The 16,717-nt window shown below is 49.0% G+C and overlaps 1 protein-coding gene and 1 long non-coding RNA gene across 3 annotated transcripts; one reads left to right on the forward strand and one right to left on the reverse strand.

The window, feature by feature from the left end:
- Positions 1-6,207, forward strand: LOC121668739. Its single transcript, XR_006017547.1, has 6 exons — positions 1-222; positions 313-414; positions 758-811; positions 2,812-2,856; positions 3,441-3,476; positions 4,403-6,207. It is a non-coding gene; the product is annotated as an uncharacterized LOC121668739 (long non-coding RNA).
- On the reverse strand, positions 224-15,144 carry GALM (galactose mutarotase). 2 transcript variants are annotated; one of them, XM_042036776.1, is made up of 8 exons: positions 14,743-15,144; positions 14,112-14,266; positions 11,157-11,363; positions 9,686-9,767; positions 8,604-8,745; positions 8,333-8,507; positions 7,768-7,879; positions 224-399 (listed from the first exon to the last, which is right to left on the reverse strand). In XM_042036776.1, exons 1-7 carry the CDS (start codon positions 14,936-14,938, stop codon positions 7,802-7,804), a joined length of 1,035 nt encoding a protein of 344 aa, XP_041892710.1. In that variant the 5' UTR covers positions 14,939-15,144; the 3' UTR covers positions 224-399; positions 7,768-7,801. The 2 variants fall into 2 exon arrangements, with proteins under 2 accessions (XP_041892710.1, XP_041892709.1); XM_042036775.1 differs by lacking the exon at positions 224-399 and adding an exon at positions 4,233-4,440 and having other exon boundaries at positions 14,743-15,143.
- Positions 15,145-16,717: the final 1,573 nt, after the last annotated feature.

Here is a 16,717-nt window from a genome sequence, read left to right on the forward strand (position 1 = left end):
CTCAAGACAAGTAGGCCCAGACATTTTTCCAACTGACAGATGCTAGTTCTTTAGTTGTCTTAAAGAAGTTTTGACTTCAGCAGGGCCTCACATGCACTGGTTGCTGCAGCTGTCTGCTGATACCTGTTTTCTCTAACCTAAACCCAGGTCCCGGTCTAGATCCCGCTCGAGGTCCCGAGGAAGGAGGTATTCCCGGTCACGCAGTCGCAGCCGTGGTAGGAGGTGTGTTTTGAGTTTGTCTTTTATTCCTGTTGCCTTCTGTTGCTCAGAAAAAGCTACACTTGAACAACTCTTGAATTGCTTTCTTTGCAGGTCCAGGTCAGCTTCCTACCGCAGGTCCAGGTCCGTGTCTCCTCGTAGGTCTAGGTCCGTGTCTCCTCGCCGGTCCCGGTCGGGTTCCTTGAAGAGATCAAGGTGATTAGTACTAATTTTTAAATGGTTGTGTGCTTTATTTTTGTTGGAGTTTTCTTGTTTTAATTAGGAGATTCCAAAAGGTATTGGATAGCAGACTTCAAAAAGTGCTGACCTCTGGAAGTCAGCATGCTTTAAAAAGTTTCTGATAATGAGTTTTGAGACCTTACTTTGAGACAGTGGCATCTGCCACGATTAATTTTTTTGTCTGAAATGTCTAATGATCATGTAGGTCTATGATTATGTAGGTTTTAAGTTCAACATATAGACACTAATTTATATAGTGCTGTAATTGTCATCACTTCTGCTTGAGTTGACTTCCTTTTAATTTATTTTTTAATTTTAGGTCTAGATCAAGATCCAGATCTAGATCCAGATCTGTTACATGGCCCCGAAGCAGGTATGTGATTCTCAATAGCTGGTAAAAGTTGCTTAAAAGTCTGTTTAGCCTTTCTAACAACTGTTAGTGTTTTTTCCCAGAAAAAGGTGTGTTTTCCCTCCAGTAACTTAGGGGTCTATAGTTTCAAAAAGCAGTGCAGAAGCTTGTTCTTCCTCTTTGTTCTTTTGCACACCACTAACATCCAGGTCCCCATAGCCATCACAAATACTGGTTTGATCGGGTTGCATTAACACCTGACAAATGTAGAATTAATCTCAAAAGTTTCTCTTTCTTTGTGTAGTGGATTCTTCCCATTATTTTTCAGAGAAAGCAGGGTGCCCTTCCAGTAGTGTGTTAATGCTTTATTGTCTGCAGCCAGGCAAGTCTTGAAGGGCTTGCTGGTGCCCTGAGTGTTACAGCTGCAATTCCAGCTCTTTTGAATATCAGTGTCAATCTGCAGGAGCTGATTTTAATTTGAGATAAACACCTGTCAGAATTATTTTGTAACAATAAATGTGTCACAAGAGTAACAAGCAGATTTTAAGGGATCACAGGATGCCATTTGTTCTCTTAAATTTTTTTTGATAGTAAGTAAATGCAGCCTGTGCTTCATGGAGCCTTGTCCTGGCAGCAGAGCTGACTGATGTCCTCAACAAGAACAAGAGTAAATGGAAATTCTGCTCTGGATATGGAATTGCTTATGGCCTAGCCTGTCCCTGTGCCTGCTGTGCTGTTTTAATGGCTGCTCTTTGAAACAGCTAACAGTCAACCATGGAGAAACACAGAAAATACAGGATAGCTTTAGCTAAAGGGAGCAAGTGGAAAAGCCCACAGCTGAGGGGTGGCACTTTCTGAGGATGGAACAGCAAGCAATGATGGGAGTGCTAAGGGAAAGGAGAGATAAAGACTGGATGGCTTAATTAAGAGCAGAAACTCACACAAATAGTCCAGAAGCTGGTAAAGAGAGGAAGTTCCCCAAGGCAGTAGAGCAGTGCCTTTCACTGACTGGGGACACCTGTGGCTAAACCATGTTGAATCTTAGTACTGGTTGTTCCAACATGACTTAGTCATGGCTTATCACTGTTCACTGCCAGTGGTGAGCAGGAAACAGACTCTCAAAGAGAAAAACATCTTGATTTTACCGTTGTTTTCTCTTTTTGGTACCAGGCTGGTTTTGTGCAAGGTAAGGGATACTTGTAGTGACATTTCTAGACTATTGAGTGACACTTTTCCATTATAAGTAGGGATTAAAAGTGACTGAGGCAGAGGAAGTTACAGATACACAACTAGACAGAAGCGGCAAAATAATTGTGTTTAAGCAACTGAAAGATTATTTCTGTACAGAAGAGTCCAAGGAATGCAGTGCACTCAGAGACAGGCTCTGGGATCATGAGGAACACAGACTAAATGAGTACTACATGACATTTGCTGGTTTGACAGTGTCACAACACACATGTGGAAGTTGTTGTGGAAAACCTTGGATGTGGAATGTAGAACGCTTCCTTTGCGGACCTAAGAATTTCAGTGAGGCTTTGAGGCAGTGTTAGTGTTCTTATGGTGTAGCAGTCTCAAAGATTTTTTTTCACGTGGTTAAATTCAAACATTAAAAAAAAAACTTGAAGGAAGGGATATGTAAGATGAACTTGACAGAGAAGATACCTGTAGGAATGAGCTGTCTCCAACTGCAGTGGCAGATGTTGCTCAGGCCTAATAAAACCTGCAAGTTTAGAGCATGGCTTTTTATTAGCTCTGTGAAAATACTGGCTAGGATTTGGGTTGTTCTTGTGTTCCTGCCACCCGCATCAGCAAACAGTGGTCATCAGCCAGGGGCTAAACAACATGTGCAGCATCCATGTAAAAGATTTCTTCCAAAACTTAACAGGCAAAGCCCTGGAAACTTGCAGGATTCTGTGTATTCAGCATGACAGCTCTCATGCACTGATTGTGAATCCTGCTGTCCCAAACATGGGAACCCACATGCTCTCAGTTTCCCTGCTCAGCTGTGTTTATTCTTGTTGCAGGTCTAGGTCTCATGGCAGATCCAAGTCTGGCTCGCCGGCTAAGAGGTGAGCACACACAGATAGAGCCTGCAGTAGTATCTCAAATTTAGGTTTGCATGATTAACAGAGCCTGGTCCTTTAGAAAAATATGCCCCAAACATGGGTCTCCAGCTAATCTCTTTGTGGTATGACAGAAATGGTAACATTTCCTCTGCAGCTCTTTGGAATGCGTTCCTTCCCTGTCTCTTTGTTTTCATTAACTCTTTGTAGTTTCCAACATAGTACTAATCTTTTGTGCCTTTGTGCTGAGTTCTGTTAAATTTTTCTATCCATCAGATAAAGAGCTTGAGCTTTGTTAATGCTTTTCATAAAACAGCAGCAATTTGGTGATGTTGCTTTTCTCAAAGCCTCACCTCAGTACCACCCCTCATTTTTCTGTTTGTCTGCTGAAGAAAGTTGCTTAAAATGCATCTCCACACTAGATGAAGGGAGAATCCCTGTCAGAGTAAAAGCTGATCTGAAAACTTTACCATTGGAAAGACCTTCTGCTTCTGGCTCAATTCCATTGCTTTCTGATAGGCTTTTATTGTTTTTAATATGGAAGTTGCATTTGACATTTAAGCTGCATTGATGATGTTCTGTTTTGACAGCCGGTCAAAGTCCCGGTCACCATCTCCAAAGAGAAGGTACGTTGGTCTCCCTACTAATAGCATAGACTCTGTAGAGCTGGCATTTTAGTATCTGCACTGATCTCTGCTGAGGAGTTTGACTGCTGCTTGTAGGAAAATACTGGAAAGGTATTTTGCTGAGATCTCTTTAACAGCAATAATGTTGTGGTTGTGGCTTTTTATATGGTAATACTTATATGTGGCAATAAATCCTCAGGGTTATGTAGCAGTGTCTTGTCTTTCTCTGCTCCCCTATTCCTTTTGGTTCCGTTTTATTGCATGGAGAGTGATGAGCTTAAAGCATAGAATAAATGTAGGGAGTCAGCTTTCAGCCTCATGAGGAAGCTACACTGGCACTGGGAAAGGTAGAGTGGAGTAAGCTGGCACAGCAGTCAGGAGTGGAAAATCAAACCTGTTACGTTCACTGCCGTTAGATGATTTTTTTCTTTCCCAATAAGTCAGTAAATAGTTTTCTTTGTGTGTATGTGTTTGCACAAAGAGTAATGTGTAGAATATGTGTAGTGACAGAATCAGCAGCATTTTTCCCTAATTAGAATTCTTTAATAGTTCATTTTTACAACTTTAGTGTCAAACAATCACAAGGACATGAATAAATGCTCATAAATGCTGAGCAATCACCATGATAGGTTTTGACAAGCTGCTGTATCAGAACAGTGAAGAAGTATCTTGCCCTTTTGGAGGTCACTATAAGTAATACCCTTTAGATGGCCTTACAGTGATCTCATTTTAAAAATAACAGTAAAGAAAAAAGTATAATCTCCAGATCATCAACCCGTTAACTTTTGTCAACAGTGATTGGTTATTTTATTAAAAAACAGTGCTTAAAGGGAACCAGAGTCTGGGTATACTCCTGTTGCTTTGTCCTGTATTTGTGATTCCCAAACAACTACTGAAATGTTAATTGTGGATTCTTTCCCTTTCAGCCGCTCACCATCAGGAAGCCCTCAACGAAGTGCAAGTCCTGAAAGAATGGATTAAAGTTATGAAGTTAATCTTTTAGGAAGAAAGTTATTTTGCTTACATTATTATAAGGGATTTTGTGGTGTCTTTGTAAATGTAAGAATGTAGATAGAAGAGTATATCAACTAAAATTTGGCATGATCTGGGTCTTCTGAGTTAGTCACACCAATAGACTAGCACAGGTCTCTTTTTATTGTATGAATTAACTTCCTGTGATATGAAAATGTGGGACTTTTTTATTGGCACATTGAAATAAAATGTGTATTTTTAACTAAAACTTCTCCGTAGTAACCCTGCTGCTTCTGTTAACGTTTGGGTAATTTTAGCTGTGTGCCATGTAACGTGGATGACAAATGTCTAAAATGGGAATCACTAATCCCAGCTGGTGTCTTCTCAAGGTAGTCACTTTTCACATTTACTGTTGAATGGTCTTTGGTGAAAAGGATCAGTTCCTGCTTTCCTTGAAATGGAATTTAAAATCCATCTCTGCCTGCAGATGGATAAAAATTTGCATATGCCCTTTTCGATCCTTGATATTTAGTGGGCATTCATTTTTCTGCCTGATCTGCTTATTCTGCAAAGCTCATTCTCTGGTGATTGACTGTTGATACCGGATGCCCCAAAAATCTAAGGATAAACTTTCCTCCAAAACACATCTTTTAAGCAAGTAACACCTGCAGAAACTTCTAAAGGTAATAGAAATCATTATTAACTTGACGATTGCTACTTTCACTTGTTGCATTTTTTAGTTCCTTAGGCTGTTGATACAGAGAAAACTTTCTATTTAAAGTATCTCAAGGTGGGTTTTCCTTTTTTGAGGGAAGATCCTTAAAGTGAAAGATTCTCAGCTGACCTCAGGAGTTCTGACCTGCTTCACAGAAACTGGTATGGTTGTAAAGCAGCCCATATCCTGGAGATGGCTTTGTTGAATGATGCCAATTTCTTACAGCAAATATACAACCTGCAGGATTCATTATTTGTGTATAGGTGTGTCAGACTCTCTTTGTCCTCGTTCTGTGTGAAAGAATTGCATGATGAGGCACTTCGACACAGATCACAGCAAGGGACTGGCAACAGTGGTGGACTGTGAACAAGCAAACTGGTAGGCAGAGGGGAGAAAAGTGTATTTTCTTTTTGCTGGGATTGGCTATCTAGCAGAAATAAAGGCCAGTTTCAGCAGTGAATAAGCACTGAAATGGAAAGCCAGGCCTGTTTGGGCTTCAAATTAAATCTACCCTGGCAGTTTGCTTCCACTGTGTAACCACAGCAGAACAGCTTAAATAAAGTTACAAGATGACTTCGGTTACACCTGGGGTAACCCATGATTTTCAAGGAACAGGGTTCCTGTTAACAATGACTGCATGGAGCTTTTCCAGTCAATGAGTCAACAGTCCAGATCCTGAAGGTGCCGTTCTGCTGCAGCATCCTCTGGCCTTTATGCCTGGTCCTCACTGCTGTGGTGCTTGCTGTTCCTGGATCCTCACTGGGGCTCACCATGGCCATTGGTGTTCCAGGTGGATTCTGGCCACACTCACCAAATCCCACCGCTGCCACAGTGGGAGAGCAGGGCTGACACAAATGTTACCCTGCAGTGATTTAGCCCAAATGCCTGAAGCCTGTGATACGTGTTTGGAATATTTTACTGGTTGTGCATTGTGTACCTGGTGAGAGGCACATGTACGCCGCTGCTCTGGAATTTCATCACCTTTTCTTTTCTGTACCCTCAAGGCAAACCTGCTCCACAATAAACCTGCAGCCTGACACGACAGCTCTACTGGTACCTGTTTTTCAGTACCCAGAGACACTGGAAGACTGAGCAGGAGACCCCAGAGTTTCTCTAGGCGGGGGCTGGGGTTCCTCTAAACCCAGAGGTAGCAGTGAGAACCTGAGCAAGGAGCAGGGCTGTGCTGGTGGGGACAGCCACTCTGAAGGACAACCAGCATTTGTAAGGTGCAGAGGGGGAGCAGTGGCAAAGCTGGCATTCTGTGCAGCTGTGCTATCCAAAATTGAGGGTGGCTGTGCTACCTCCTTCAGCTTGTCATTGCCCTTGGAGACTATGCAGCTGCAGCTCTCGCCTGAGTTTGAGAGGATTTCACCACAAATTCCATAGAGTGTTTGTGAGCAGTTGGAGGAGATTCCCTGACACAGGGGTGTGTTGTGTGAGTGGTGCTGCTGTGACCCTGTGCCTCTGGGCAAGGGTGTGCACACCCCACACAGGGCTGGCTGGGGGTGGGGCAAGGGGAGGTGTATCTGAGGTCTCCAGTGTGGTGGGCAAACCCCACTCTTAGGGGGAAAATGGGGTTCCCCTGGTTTGCAACCTGGTGTTCCCTGTTGGTGGGCTTTGTTCTCCAAGGGATCCAGCCCTCACAGACCATATGACCACTACTGTGCATGGCAGGAGAGTAGCAGGGCACTTCTTTTGGTGTCAGGGTGGGAGAACTGACTGTGACAGGTCTGCCACATTTGCAAGCCCAATGGCCAGGCACTTCCACTGGGGGCAAGGACACTCCTGCATCTCTGCAGCTGGGGAAGCATGGTGGAGTGCTGCCCTGGGAGCAGCAGCATGGCAGGAGAAGGTGGGACTCAGGCTGCAGTGCCAGGCACATGGACTGTCGACCTCTTTCCCTGGGAAGTGGGCTATCAGCTCCCTAACAGGGTGGTGGTGTCTGCCCCTGGCTTGTCCCAGTTTTTCTGAAGCCTCAGAAACATGGAGGTTTTCATCAGACAGTTGGTACCCAGTACAAGGTTTTGGAGATTTCATGTGGAAATACAGTGTTAGGATGATGGGTTTTCTCCTGCAGTTGTATATTCAGGACTAAATGGGTGTGCCCACTTCACTTCAGCAACCAAGGCAGAGCATAGGATTTTAATCAGAGGATCCAGGGCAGCCAGGTGGGATAATCCCAGCACACTGTCCTCCACAAAGCTATGAGCACTGCACACCGTTTAGAGAGAGCACTTTGATGGAAATAACAGATGTCGTAACAAACAACCACAACTGCATCAGCCTTCCCACATGCTCCACCAGATATTCCACTGGTGTAGTTGGAGCTGTGACAGGCCGTGCCCCTAAACAAGGTGCTTTCAGTGCATTTTTACTGGGGAAACAAACCCCAATGCCCAGGGTGAGAGGCTGGACAGAGCGTGAGAGCTTTGCACAGACCAGACAGCAGCAGAGATGGTGACAGGAGTTAAAGCCAGCAGAAACCACAGGTGAAAACCACAGAGCAGAAAAAAAGCTCCCAGATCAGATGCATCACCCAGGGTAGCCGGAAAGCTCTGTTTGGCACCTGGAAGGATTTCTGGCTCAGCTGCTGGAGGCACTTACCCCTCTCAGTGGTGGGAGTCAGCAGTCCTTTTCCTCAAGCAGTGTTGAACACGAGCCACGTGGTGTGACTGTACTCCTCACCCGGATGGAGCAGGACATTGGGGAAGTGAGGCTGGGAGAGGCAGCAGCACATCAGTGACTCTGAGCACATTCCGTGGGACCAGAAAGCATGGCTGCATCCATTTGGTCTTCCCAAGGCATATTCCTGCAGCTCCCCCCAGCCATTTCCAGCAGCAGTGTGTAACCACCCACCACTTGCCGGAGGGCTGAGTGGGTCAGTCCTACCACTGGCTAAATTCAGGCCATGATGAATGATCCAAACTTAAGAGGATGTGGCAAGGCCCCAGTGGGGTCATCTGCTCTAGACCCCACACCTTTGGGGAGCTGACTGACCCCTGTCTAAAGCCACTGTGACCTGTGCCTGCCTCACTTCTGGTGTCTAGTGTCCCCTTGACAAGCAGACTCTGTTGCTACATTTAATACCCCAGAGACATGGAGGGTGCTGGGGGTACGGTCCCCTGCCACAGGACCCAAGCAGCCCCTGGGAGGGGAATGGACAGCTGACCTTGTTAACGGCATCGGGCCAGTTCTGGGTTTCCAGGCAGAAAGCCGAGTGCTTGGGGTACGTGGCAGCACCTTTGCCCTTCAGGGAGCCATCCAGGTTGTTCCCGGTGTAAAACTGGATGCCAGGCTGGGTGGTGTGAACCTCCATGGTCCTGCCGGTGGGCGGGTGGAAAACCCTGTGGAGATGCCAGGGAAGGATGATGACACTGGACTGGCTGAATGGACACCCCATGGCTCCAGGGCTGGGGACTCCTGCCAAGGTCCCAGCCTACCTGGCTACAAGGCGGCGATCCTGCCCCTGATGGAGGCAGAAGTTGTGGTCGAAGCCATCCAGATGAAACTTCTGCAAGTGCTTGCCCAGCTCCACAGGCTGCCGGAGATCGAATCCAGTGCCCCGCACGGCAGCCACCTCCCCTAAGCAAGAAGAACAGCAGGCTCAGCCACTCACCACATGCCAGCAAACCCTACCTTGTCCCCCAGCACAACTGGCAGCCCCTGGGGACACTGCTCTTCTTCAAAGCACAGACAAGGAGCAAGAAAATGCAAGAAGTTTGTATATGTACAAACCCAGCCTTTTCTCTCTTGTCCTTGTTAAGACCTGCTGTGGAAATACAGTGTCCTGTGATGAAGCAGCAAGAACAACCCTAGGACATACTAAGCACAGTGCAAAACACAGTCACCCCAACCCAAAGGTGAGGGGTTTTGCAGGGGGGCAGAAAAACACCTTGAAAGAAAAATGAAACCATTCCAGTTCAAGCACTTACATAAAATACAGCAGGCATTGCACACAGGGGGTCTGTCTTTAATAATTGCACACATCTTATCTTCACCCCAGGACTAAGACTACCCACACAAGAAGGAACTGCAAAAGCCAGGGGTAGCAAGCTGGCCACAACTGAGATGTGAAACAGCTCCACGGTGAAAGCAGCAGGGAGAAGCAGGGCACTGGGGTGGGTATGGCTTTGAGCTCTTTCCCTGCTTGTGCACAAGCATGGCACACCAAGCTGAGCAGAAGCCACCTGGACCAAGGAATCCAGTCCTTCAGGGGCCACAGGAAGCTTGTCTCCTGGATGGACCCACATTGCAGCCTCATATCCCATATGCCTCTGGTCCCATTTCCTGCTGCTCCTGCCTGCTCCCTGGGGCTGGTGATGAACTGGGTTACCAGCACCTGGCTCTGCCCACCCTGCTCAGGTGCAGCGGGACTGTGCCCAAAGGTGAGGGCCCCACTGTGCCTGGGGTCCCCTGGGTGCTGGTGTGTCCCTCTTGCCAGGCAGTGCTGCTCCCCCCAAACCCACAAACATTGCTCAGAAAGAGCACTTCCACCTTGTGCCACAGGCACTGCACCACCCACCAGTAGGGATTTTGGTGTCATCCACAGGCAGGTAGGAATCTGCTTCAATGGAGATCTCGTGGTCATAGATATCGCAGGAGCCCTGCAGGAGGATGGGAAATGCTGAGATTCCTGTTGCAGGCACTGTTCAAGCAGCCCTAAGCACAGTTGTGAAGTGGTTGTCCACAGTGGTGCCCCAGCTGATCTGGCAGTGCCTGGAGCACCTCCCGGCCCTCATTCCACCTTGACCTTGGGCACAGGACAAAGGTACTGGCACAGATAAAAACCCACATAGGCCCTAGGAGCTGTAAATCCCACAGGGATGAGACCATCAGTCTGTACTTGTTCCTCACCAAGCACTACCACCCTGCACACTAACTAGCCAAAACATGCTGGGTGCTGAGCACATAGCAGCAGGGAAAAGGGGAAGGAAGCAAGCGAGGGAAAACACAACCCATCCTCCAGCCTCATCTGCATCACTGCGGGGGTGTGAACCTCCTCCTTTTCCACAGCCTCAGGAACGCTGGCAGGGAACCTGCTGGGCTGCAAGGGGAGCAGGCCCAAAGCTGAGCCTTCAGGTCACTATCTAATCTGAGCAGCAATTTCGTGCCCAAAGGTCTCCTGTTCCTCTGGAACACGCCTGAGTTGCACGCTGCAGGTGTTGGTATTACTGCACCTCTGGGAGTATCAGCAGAGGGTACACCAACAACGGCACAGCCATTATCAGGGCAGCAGCCTGGGCACAGCTCCTGCTCAGAGGGGCTGGGTTGTCTCTCACTAACCATTTTAAGGGCCTTTCTCTCACATCCAAGTGTGACTGCACTGTATTATCCTATTGCTCTGCCCAGCAACACTTTATTTCTCAGATCCTTTTCTTCCAAGCCCAGTTATAAACAGTGTGAGACTAAAACACAGCTGCAATTCACTGTCTGTGTGGTTGACAGGACCCTGTATGGGTGTGTGGGAGCCCTCTGCATCCTGCTGCTGCAACCTTGCTACTCCGCAATCCTGGCCAGCTCACATTCCCTTTCCATGATGTCTCTTCTGCCCATTATTGACCTGGGTATTTTGGTGCTGCCACTCCAGGCCCTGACCTCAACTGCATCACCCTCTCAGAAATGCCAACAGAATACAGCTAAGAAATGCCAGGCTACCACTAGCCTGGTGCCAGCTTTTCACCTCCTCTGTAATCTTTCCAGGGGACCTGGAGAAACCAAAACTCTGCAGTTACACACAAAAGGAGAGCCAACATTCTCAACTGGATGTCTCTGTTCAAGAAGCACGGAGACAACATGTCCTCAGCTGAGGTCCATGTGATTCAGTCCTGTTCCTGCACACAGCCCATGATGAACAGAGACAACCTTCATCACTGTGCCCCCAAAACCATGATGTGTCCCCAGACCAGCATGCTGGTGTCAGTGATCATTCCGTGGGTCCCCAGGCTTTCCTCCCCCGCACAGTGTCTCCATGGGGTCCATCTCCCCACACTTACCTGCCCTGCCAGGTTGAAGTATGAGTGGTTTGTCAGGCTGATGGGGGTTGTCTTGCTGGTCTGGGCCTGGTAGTTGATGGCCAGCTCCCTGCCACTAAGGGTGTAGGTCACCCAGACTTTCAGGTCACCAGGGTACCCCTCCTCACCGTCGGGGCTGAGCCGGAAGAAGCGGATGCCATTTGGGAGCACCTGGGGGCTCCAGAGAACCTGCAAGGAGTGTGGCGTTAGTAGGACAGGAATGGGAACATGGTGCCCTTCCCTCCTGCCCCAGGCTGGGCTAAAAACAGGGACAGAAGGCACTGAAGGGATGTTGCACTGAAACAAAGGCTTTTCCAATCACATTTCCAAAGAAAACACAAGCACCAGCCTGCTCTTGGTCAGCCAGGGCCACCAGCAGGGAACAAGCTTCCCACTGAGCAGCCAAACAAATGAGACAATTTGGCAGTCTGATGGGGGGCCTGTTCCAGCCTGTGTTACTCCATGCCTGAAGAGTCCACACGTTTGATTTTTGCCCTGCAGATGGACTTATCCCCCTTTCCATGGATCTTCTCATGTGCAACACCACTTCAACAAGCTGCCACCCTTCCCTCCGCTCACCAGGCGCTGGCTTCTCAGACAGTGTAAGAACACACTGGGAGCTCCCGCCCAGGGGCTGGGGTTGGGTTAAATGGTACCAGATGTGTTGTCAGACACATGCAGAGAGCTGGGACCTCTCTGGTTGTTGTCCCTGCCAGAGACCAGCACCAGTGCTCTGCTTGGAGCCAAACATGTTGGCAAGGGAAGCAAGGCAGCACGCTGTACACAGCTGCCCAGACAGCCTGTTTGGCCCTGGCCATGGGCCTCATGCTGAGAGGATGGATGTGCAACAAGAGGCTCTCTAGAGTTTTACATTTCCCTAAGGAATAGTTACGGTCTAATCAAAGTGGACAGATTTAGGAACAGGGGCTGGATAACACTGTTGAGTTGATCCCTCTCACGTCCTACACAGAGATCACCAACATGGGGCATGGTCAAAAGCCAGCATTTTCACCAAACACTGAAGCTGAGGGTGCTAAATATACCTGGCTGCAGAGTAGGCTCTCCTGCACAGTGTGCAGTTTGACTGCGGCTCCCACGGCTGTAAGGATGCTGCGGTTTTTGAATATGAGTTTCTATTTAAGTTCTTTGAAGAAAAAGCTATTAAAGTCCAGGAAGCATACAGGTATCACTATATTTTTTAAGATAAGAGAGTTATTTTCTAAAGTCCCCCAGCAGTGTGGTCACATACTGCTGCCCTGTAAGTGCAGCTGCAACCTGCTCTCATCAGGCCACACGCTGACCACAGCACTGATGTCTGCAAGATCAGGAAGAACTCAGAAGATGACCAAGATAATCACAGCCAAATGCCAGTGTGTGTTTTTTGTGTTAGGGCTGACCAGTTAGGGCTCACTGTCTCTGAACAGTGACTGTTTCCTGGCTGGAGGGGGTCTTGGGCAGGTGTTCAAGTGTGCCCTGTGGGCCAGAGGACACAAAGCTCTGGCTGGGAGATGTCACTGCCTCGTCCCCAAGCAAGCTGGTGAGCCTTCAGCAAGCAAGGTGAAGAAGCAGAAGAAGAGACCACATCCCCTGCCTGCAGAAGACAGCCTGGAAGCCCTGGCTGCAAAAAAATGCATGTTTTCAGCTCCAGATCACAGGGGTCAGGGTGTATAAAGAAACTTTAAACCAACCAAATTGTCTTCTCTAGCGGTACAACAGCCAAGCCATCCCCAGTACTCCTTTTTTTCTAAGGCTACTGAGGAGCATTTCATCCCAACCTGATGCCAGTTCACACTGTGCTTTTTTTTCCAGGCACCCTGGCTTTTGTCCCATCAGCCTGGATTCCTTTCACAAAAAAAATCCCATTAACCCCATGACAGCAGCTGCACCAGCACACTCGTGTTCTTGGGGGGAAATGGTGGATCAGCTACTTGCTGGTTACAAATGCACTTGATCCGACAAAGCCCAAGGCTTCAGGAAAGCAGAGACTTCTGAGCCTGCTCTGCAGTCGAGCAGGGTTATCAGCAAGGCTTTCAAGAGAAGAGATCCTCCGCTGCTCTTACCACCTGTACCACAAATATCTGACTTGAGCAGCAGCTCTTGGGAGAAGATAGAAAAGGTTGAGTGCCCTGGGGCCAGGGAAAGGTTGTTTCATCTCAGGAGGTCATAGGGGAGGGCTGGGAAGGAGAGACAGTGATCCTGGATCCTGGGGTGTTTTGCAGGCCTGATCTAATCCCCCACTGCTGGGAGTCAGACTGAGAGCCTGAGGGATGCTGTCACAGGATGAAAGTGGCACCAAGGGGGCAATGCAATGACTGAACCTGCAGCATTACCCTGCTCTCCCCTTACTTGGGAGTGCTGTCACAAGCAAGCAACACTGATAAGTTTCTGCAAACTCACATCCTTCTGACTCTGGGAGGAGCTATGGGCAGGCAACAACCTTGAAGCTGCAGGTGGAAATGAATCTGCATGGACAGACTACTGTTCCCCAGGAAACTTTCTTTGGGCACTGGCACAACTCCACGGTGCACTCCAGGGTGGTGCAGCCGGTGCCCAGGGAGCCTCCATTGCTCCTGAGGCTCCTGGGTCCTCACTGCCGTGTCCCAAGCCATGCTCTGCAGAAGCAGCACCTTGCCAGGAACAACCCTGTCAGAACTGGGCTCATGAGGCTCAGGGCTGCAGTCACACAGAGGAAGCACAGCAACCATCTGCTCGGCATCCAAGGATGACATGAGCCCTGCAAGCTCACACAAAGACAAGCCAACCCAGCAGCTCGCAGGATCTGTCTCACTTCCCCCCGCTCCTGCACTCACAGCACTTTCTGAGCTGATTCAACTCAGTAACCACCAGAAAATGCTACCAGGGTTCAGGGGTGTAGATATCACACCTCCTTGCCACAACCCCACAGGCTGTACGCTGGCAGGACACTGGGATTTTCACCTTGTCAAATCCCTTGGCTCCTCCATGCAGGCTGTTGGGCCCGTTGTTGAGGAACAGCTGATACTCCTTCCCGTCCAGGGTGAACCTCCCATTCGCAATCCTGTTGGCAACACGGCCTACGACAGCACCGAAGAACGGGTGCTTCCTCGTGTAACCTGGGCGGAGAAACAGCACACGGTTAAACAGAACCATTGGAACAGGATGGGTGGTCTCCAGGAGTGCTTAGGGACTCAGAGGTGTCTCTCTCTGCTTCCCTCCAGGACGTTACTGCAGTCCCAGGGTTTCACAGGACACACAGCTCAGTAGCCATGCGCATCCTTGATTAAAACAGCCTGATGGGATCTTGTATTCTTTGCAGATTGGCAGAAAAGCCCTCTGTCATTGCCAGGCAAGAAGGGACTCAGAGCTGTCCCAGCAGAGCGGCGCACTGCCACCAGCATCCCTATTCCACACCCACCACAGAGCCCAGGAGAGGCAGCAGGAACTGTATCTCTTCAGCCCATGATTTAGGGGGATGGGGCGGCCTTACAGGTAGGTCACGCAGTGTGCCAATAAACCAGTAAGTGCTGGCTAAAATGCCTGATCGTGGGTTTTTAAATTTTTTTTTTCAAAGAAACATATTAAGACCCACCTTCTAAAGTGTCAAATCCTAGGACAACATCTGAAAACTGCCCATCCCTGTCTTTCGTCTCCAGAGTGGTGATGATGCACCCGAAAGACAGGATCTCCACTCTCACGCTGTCCGACTGTAAGACGAACTTCTCCACCTCTCCGCCTCCCTCCTCCGGGGGCATCCGCCCGAACGCCTCTCTCCGCACCGTTGTCATCGCTCCCAAAAACCCGGCCACCGGCACCTCCGGCGGGAGCCGCAGCCCGGCCCGGAAAGGACGCTCAGCAGGAAGAAGCAATGGCGGCGGGAGCGGAGCACTCCCCGCTCCAAAGGGCAGCCAGGACAACCTTCGGCCGCCTCCCGCGCGGGGCGGGGCCGCGCCGTGCCCGGCGGAGCGGAGCTCGGGGCATCCCGGGGCTGTCACCGAGGGGCAGCAGCCTCCTGGAGGTGGCCGCGGGCAGTGGGAAGGATGCCGAGGGGAGGGAGCGAGGCTGCGGGCGCTGCTGGGCCGGGCAGCGCAGCCGCCAGCTCGCAAGTTCGGGGGCCGAAGCATCGCCGCCCCCAGCTCCTCTCCCCCACTTCCATCACACCGACACGACTTTCACGGCCCGTGCACAGCGTGTCGTGACAAAATGCTGCTTTCTCCCCCTGTACCCTCCCTTAGCCCCTCCACAAGAGGCACCAGGCAGCACCTGCTGATGGTGCTGTAAATCAGGCTCTGGGCATTTGCTGGCCAGGGCGTTATTATCAAAGCTGTGGCTCTGACCCAGACTCCATTAAAAATCATCATCTTTTGAAATACCGAGTTCTGCCTGTATTTGCAGGCATTTGAGGGAAATGCCCTGGCAACATTCAAGTAATGTGTGTGCACAGCTTTGACCTCCCTTGGCAAGGCTCAAGTGCAAGGCAAGAGCACCTCACTACAATTGGATATGGTTGTATTTCTATGAGGGCCCATTTTCAAAATTTGTTCAAAGAACCAGTAACTCCCACCAAAAAACCTGCATCGGTTAACCAGTAGTTGCTAAATATTAATTTCCAACATAGCCATCATCTTTTAACAAGACCAACTACACATTCCAAGCCAAGACAGAAACGAAACCTCCCACCTGGGGCTTAGCAGAGATGGTTTGGAAACCTGCACTTCTTTGTTAGTGATGGCTGTTCCTCTGTTTCCTTCTGCACCTTCACAACCCATGCTCTCTATCCAAAAACAACATTTGAAGCAAACATACCTTTTTTCTGCTCATCAATATCACCTTCCATGTCAGATAGGATAGGGAGCAGCCCAAACTTAGGAGCAGAAACACTCCTGATGGACGGATGAGAGAACAGCCTCATTTATAATGGATTCATGGAGTGTTTTCATGTGCGGAGCATTCCCAGAAGTTCAGTCCTTAGCACCTCGGCTCCCTCAACACCTCTCTCTTAACGTGCTTCTCCAGACACAGGAAGCATTTTTGTTCTGCAGAGATCTCATTAAGCTGTGGGGTTTTTAACACAAGAGGAGCTGCCATTTTGATTTATTTCTGATTCACACCAGAGAAGGTCCAGATCCAGCTCTTTGTCTGATGTAACAGTCATGAACACTGATTTTCTCACCTCCCTTCACAGATGCAAGACCACTCAAACCCCAGTGGCCATCTAAGGCTGTGTGGCTGCAAAAGCAATACCAGAGACAAATCTGCTCATGAACCAGCCACACGATTTTCAAGCTGGCAGATAAACTAGAGAAGAAAGCAGCTTCCACAAGCCTGGATCCTGCAGGAAAGGAGCAATGATAGCTTCAGGATCTGAGCAAGGTATTCTAGGAGTCCTGCTTCATGACCTTGAGGATTTCTCATGGCTCACCTTTGCATGCATCCTGCCCCTCTGCCTCTGGTGAATGGGGAAGGTGGACAAGGGGGAGGGGCAAGATACAAGCAAGTTATGTTCAACATCTCACCACATTGGATTTTCTTTTTAGTCATTCCTATTTTTAAGAAAGTGGGGTTTT

The sequence above is a fragment of the Corvus kubaryi genome, unplaced genomic scaffold (genome assembly GCF_017639235.1).
Source record: "Corvus kubaryi isolate FWS band 111438036 unplaced genomic scaffold, C.kubaryi_AGA036_p1.0 37386, whole genome shotgun sequence".
In the NCBI taxonomy this organism is placed as follows: Eukaryota; Metazoa; Chordata; class Aves; order Passeriformes; family Corvidae; genus Corvus; species Corvus kubaryi.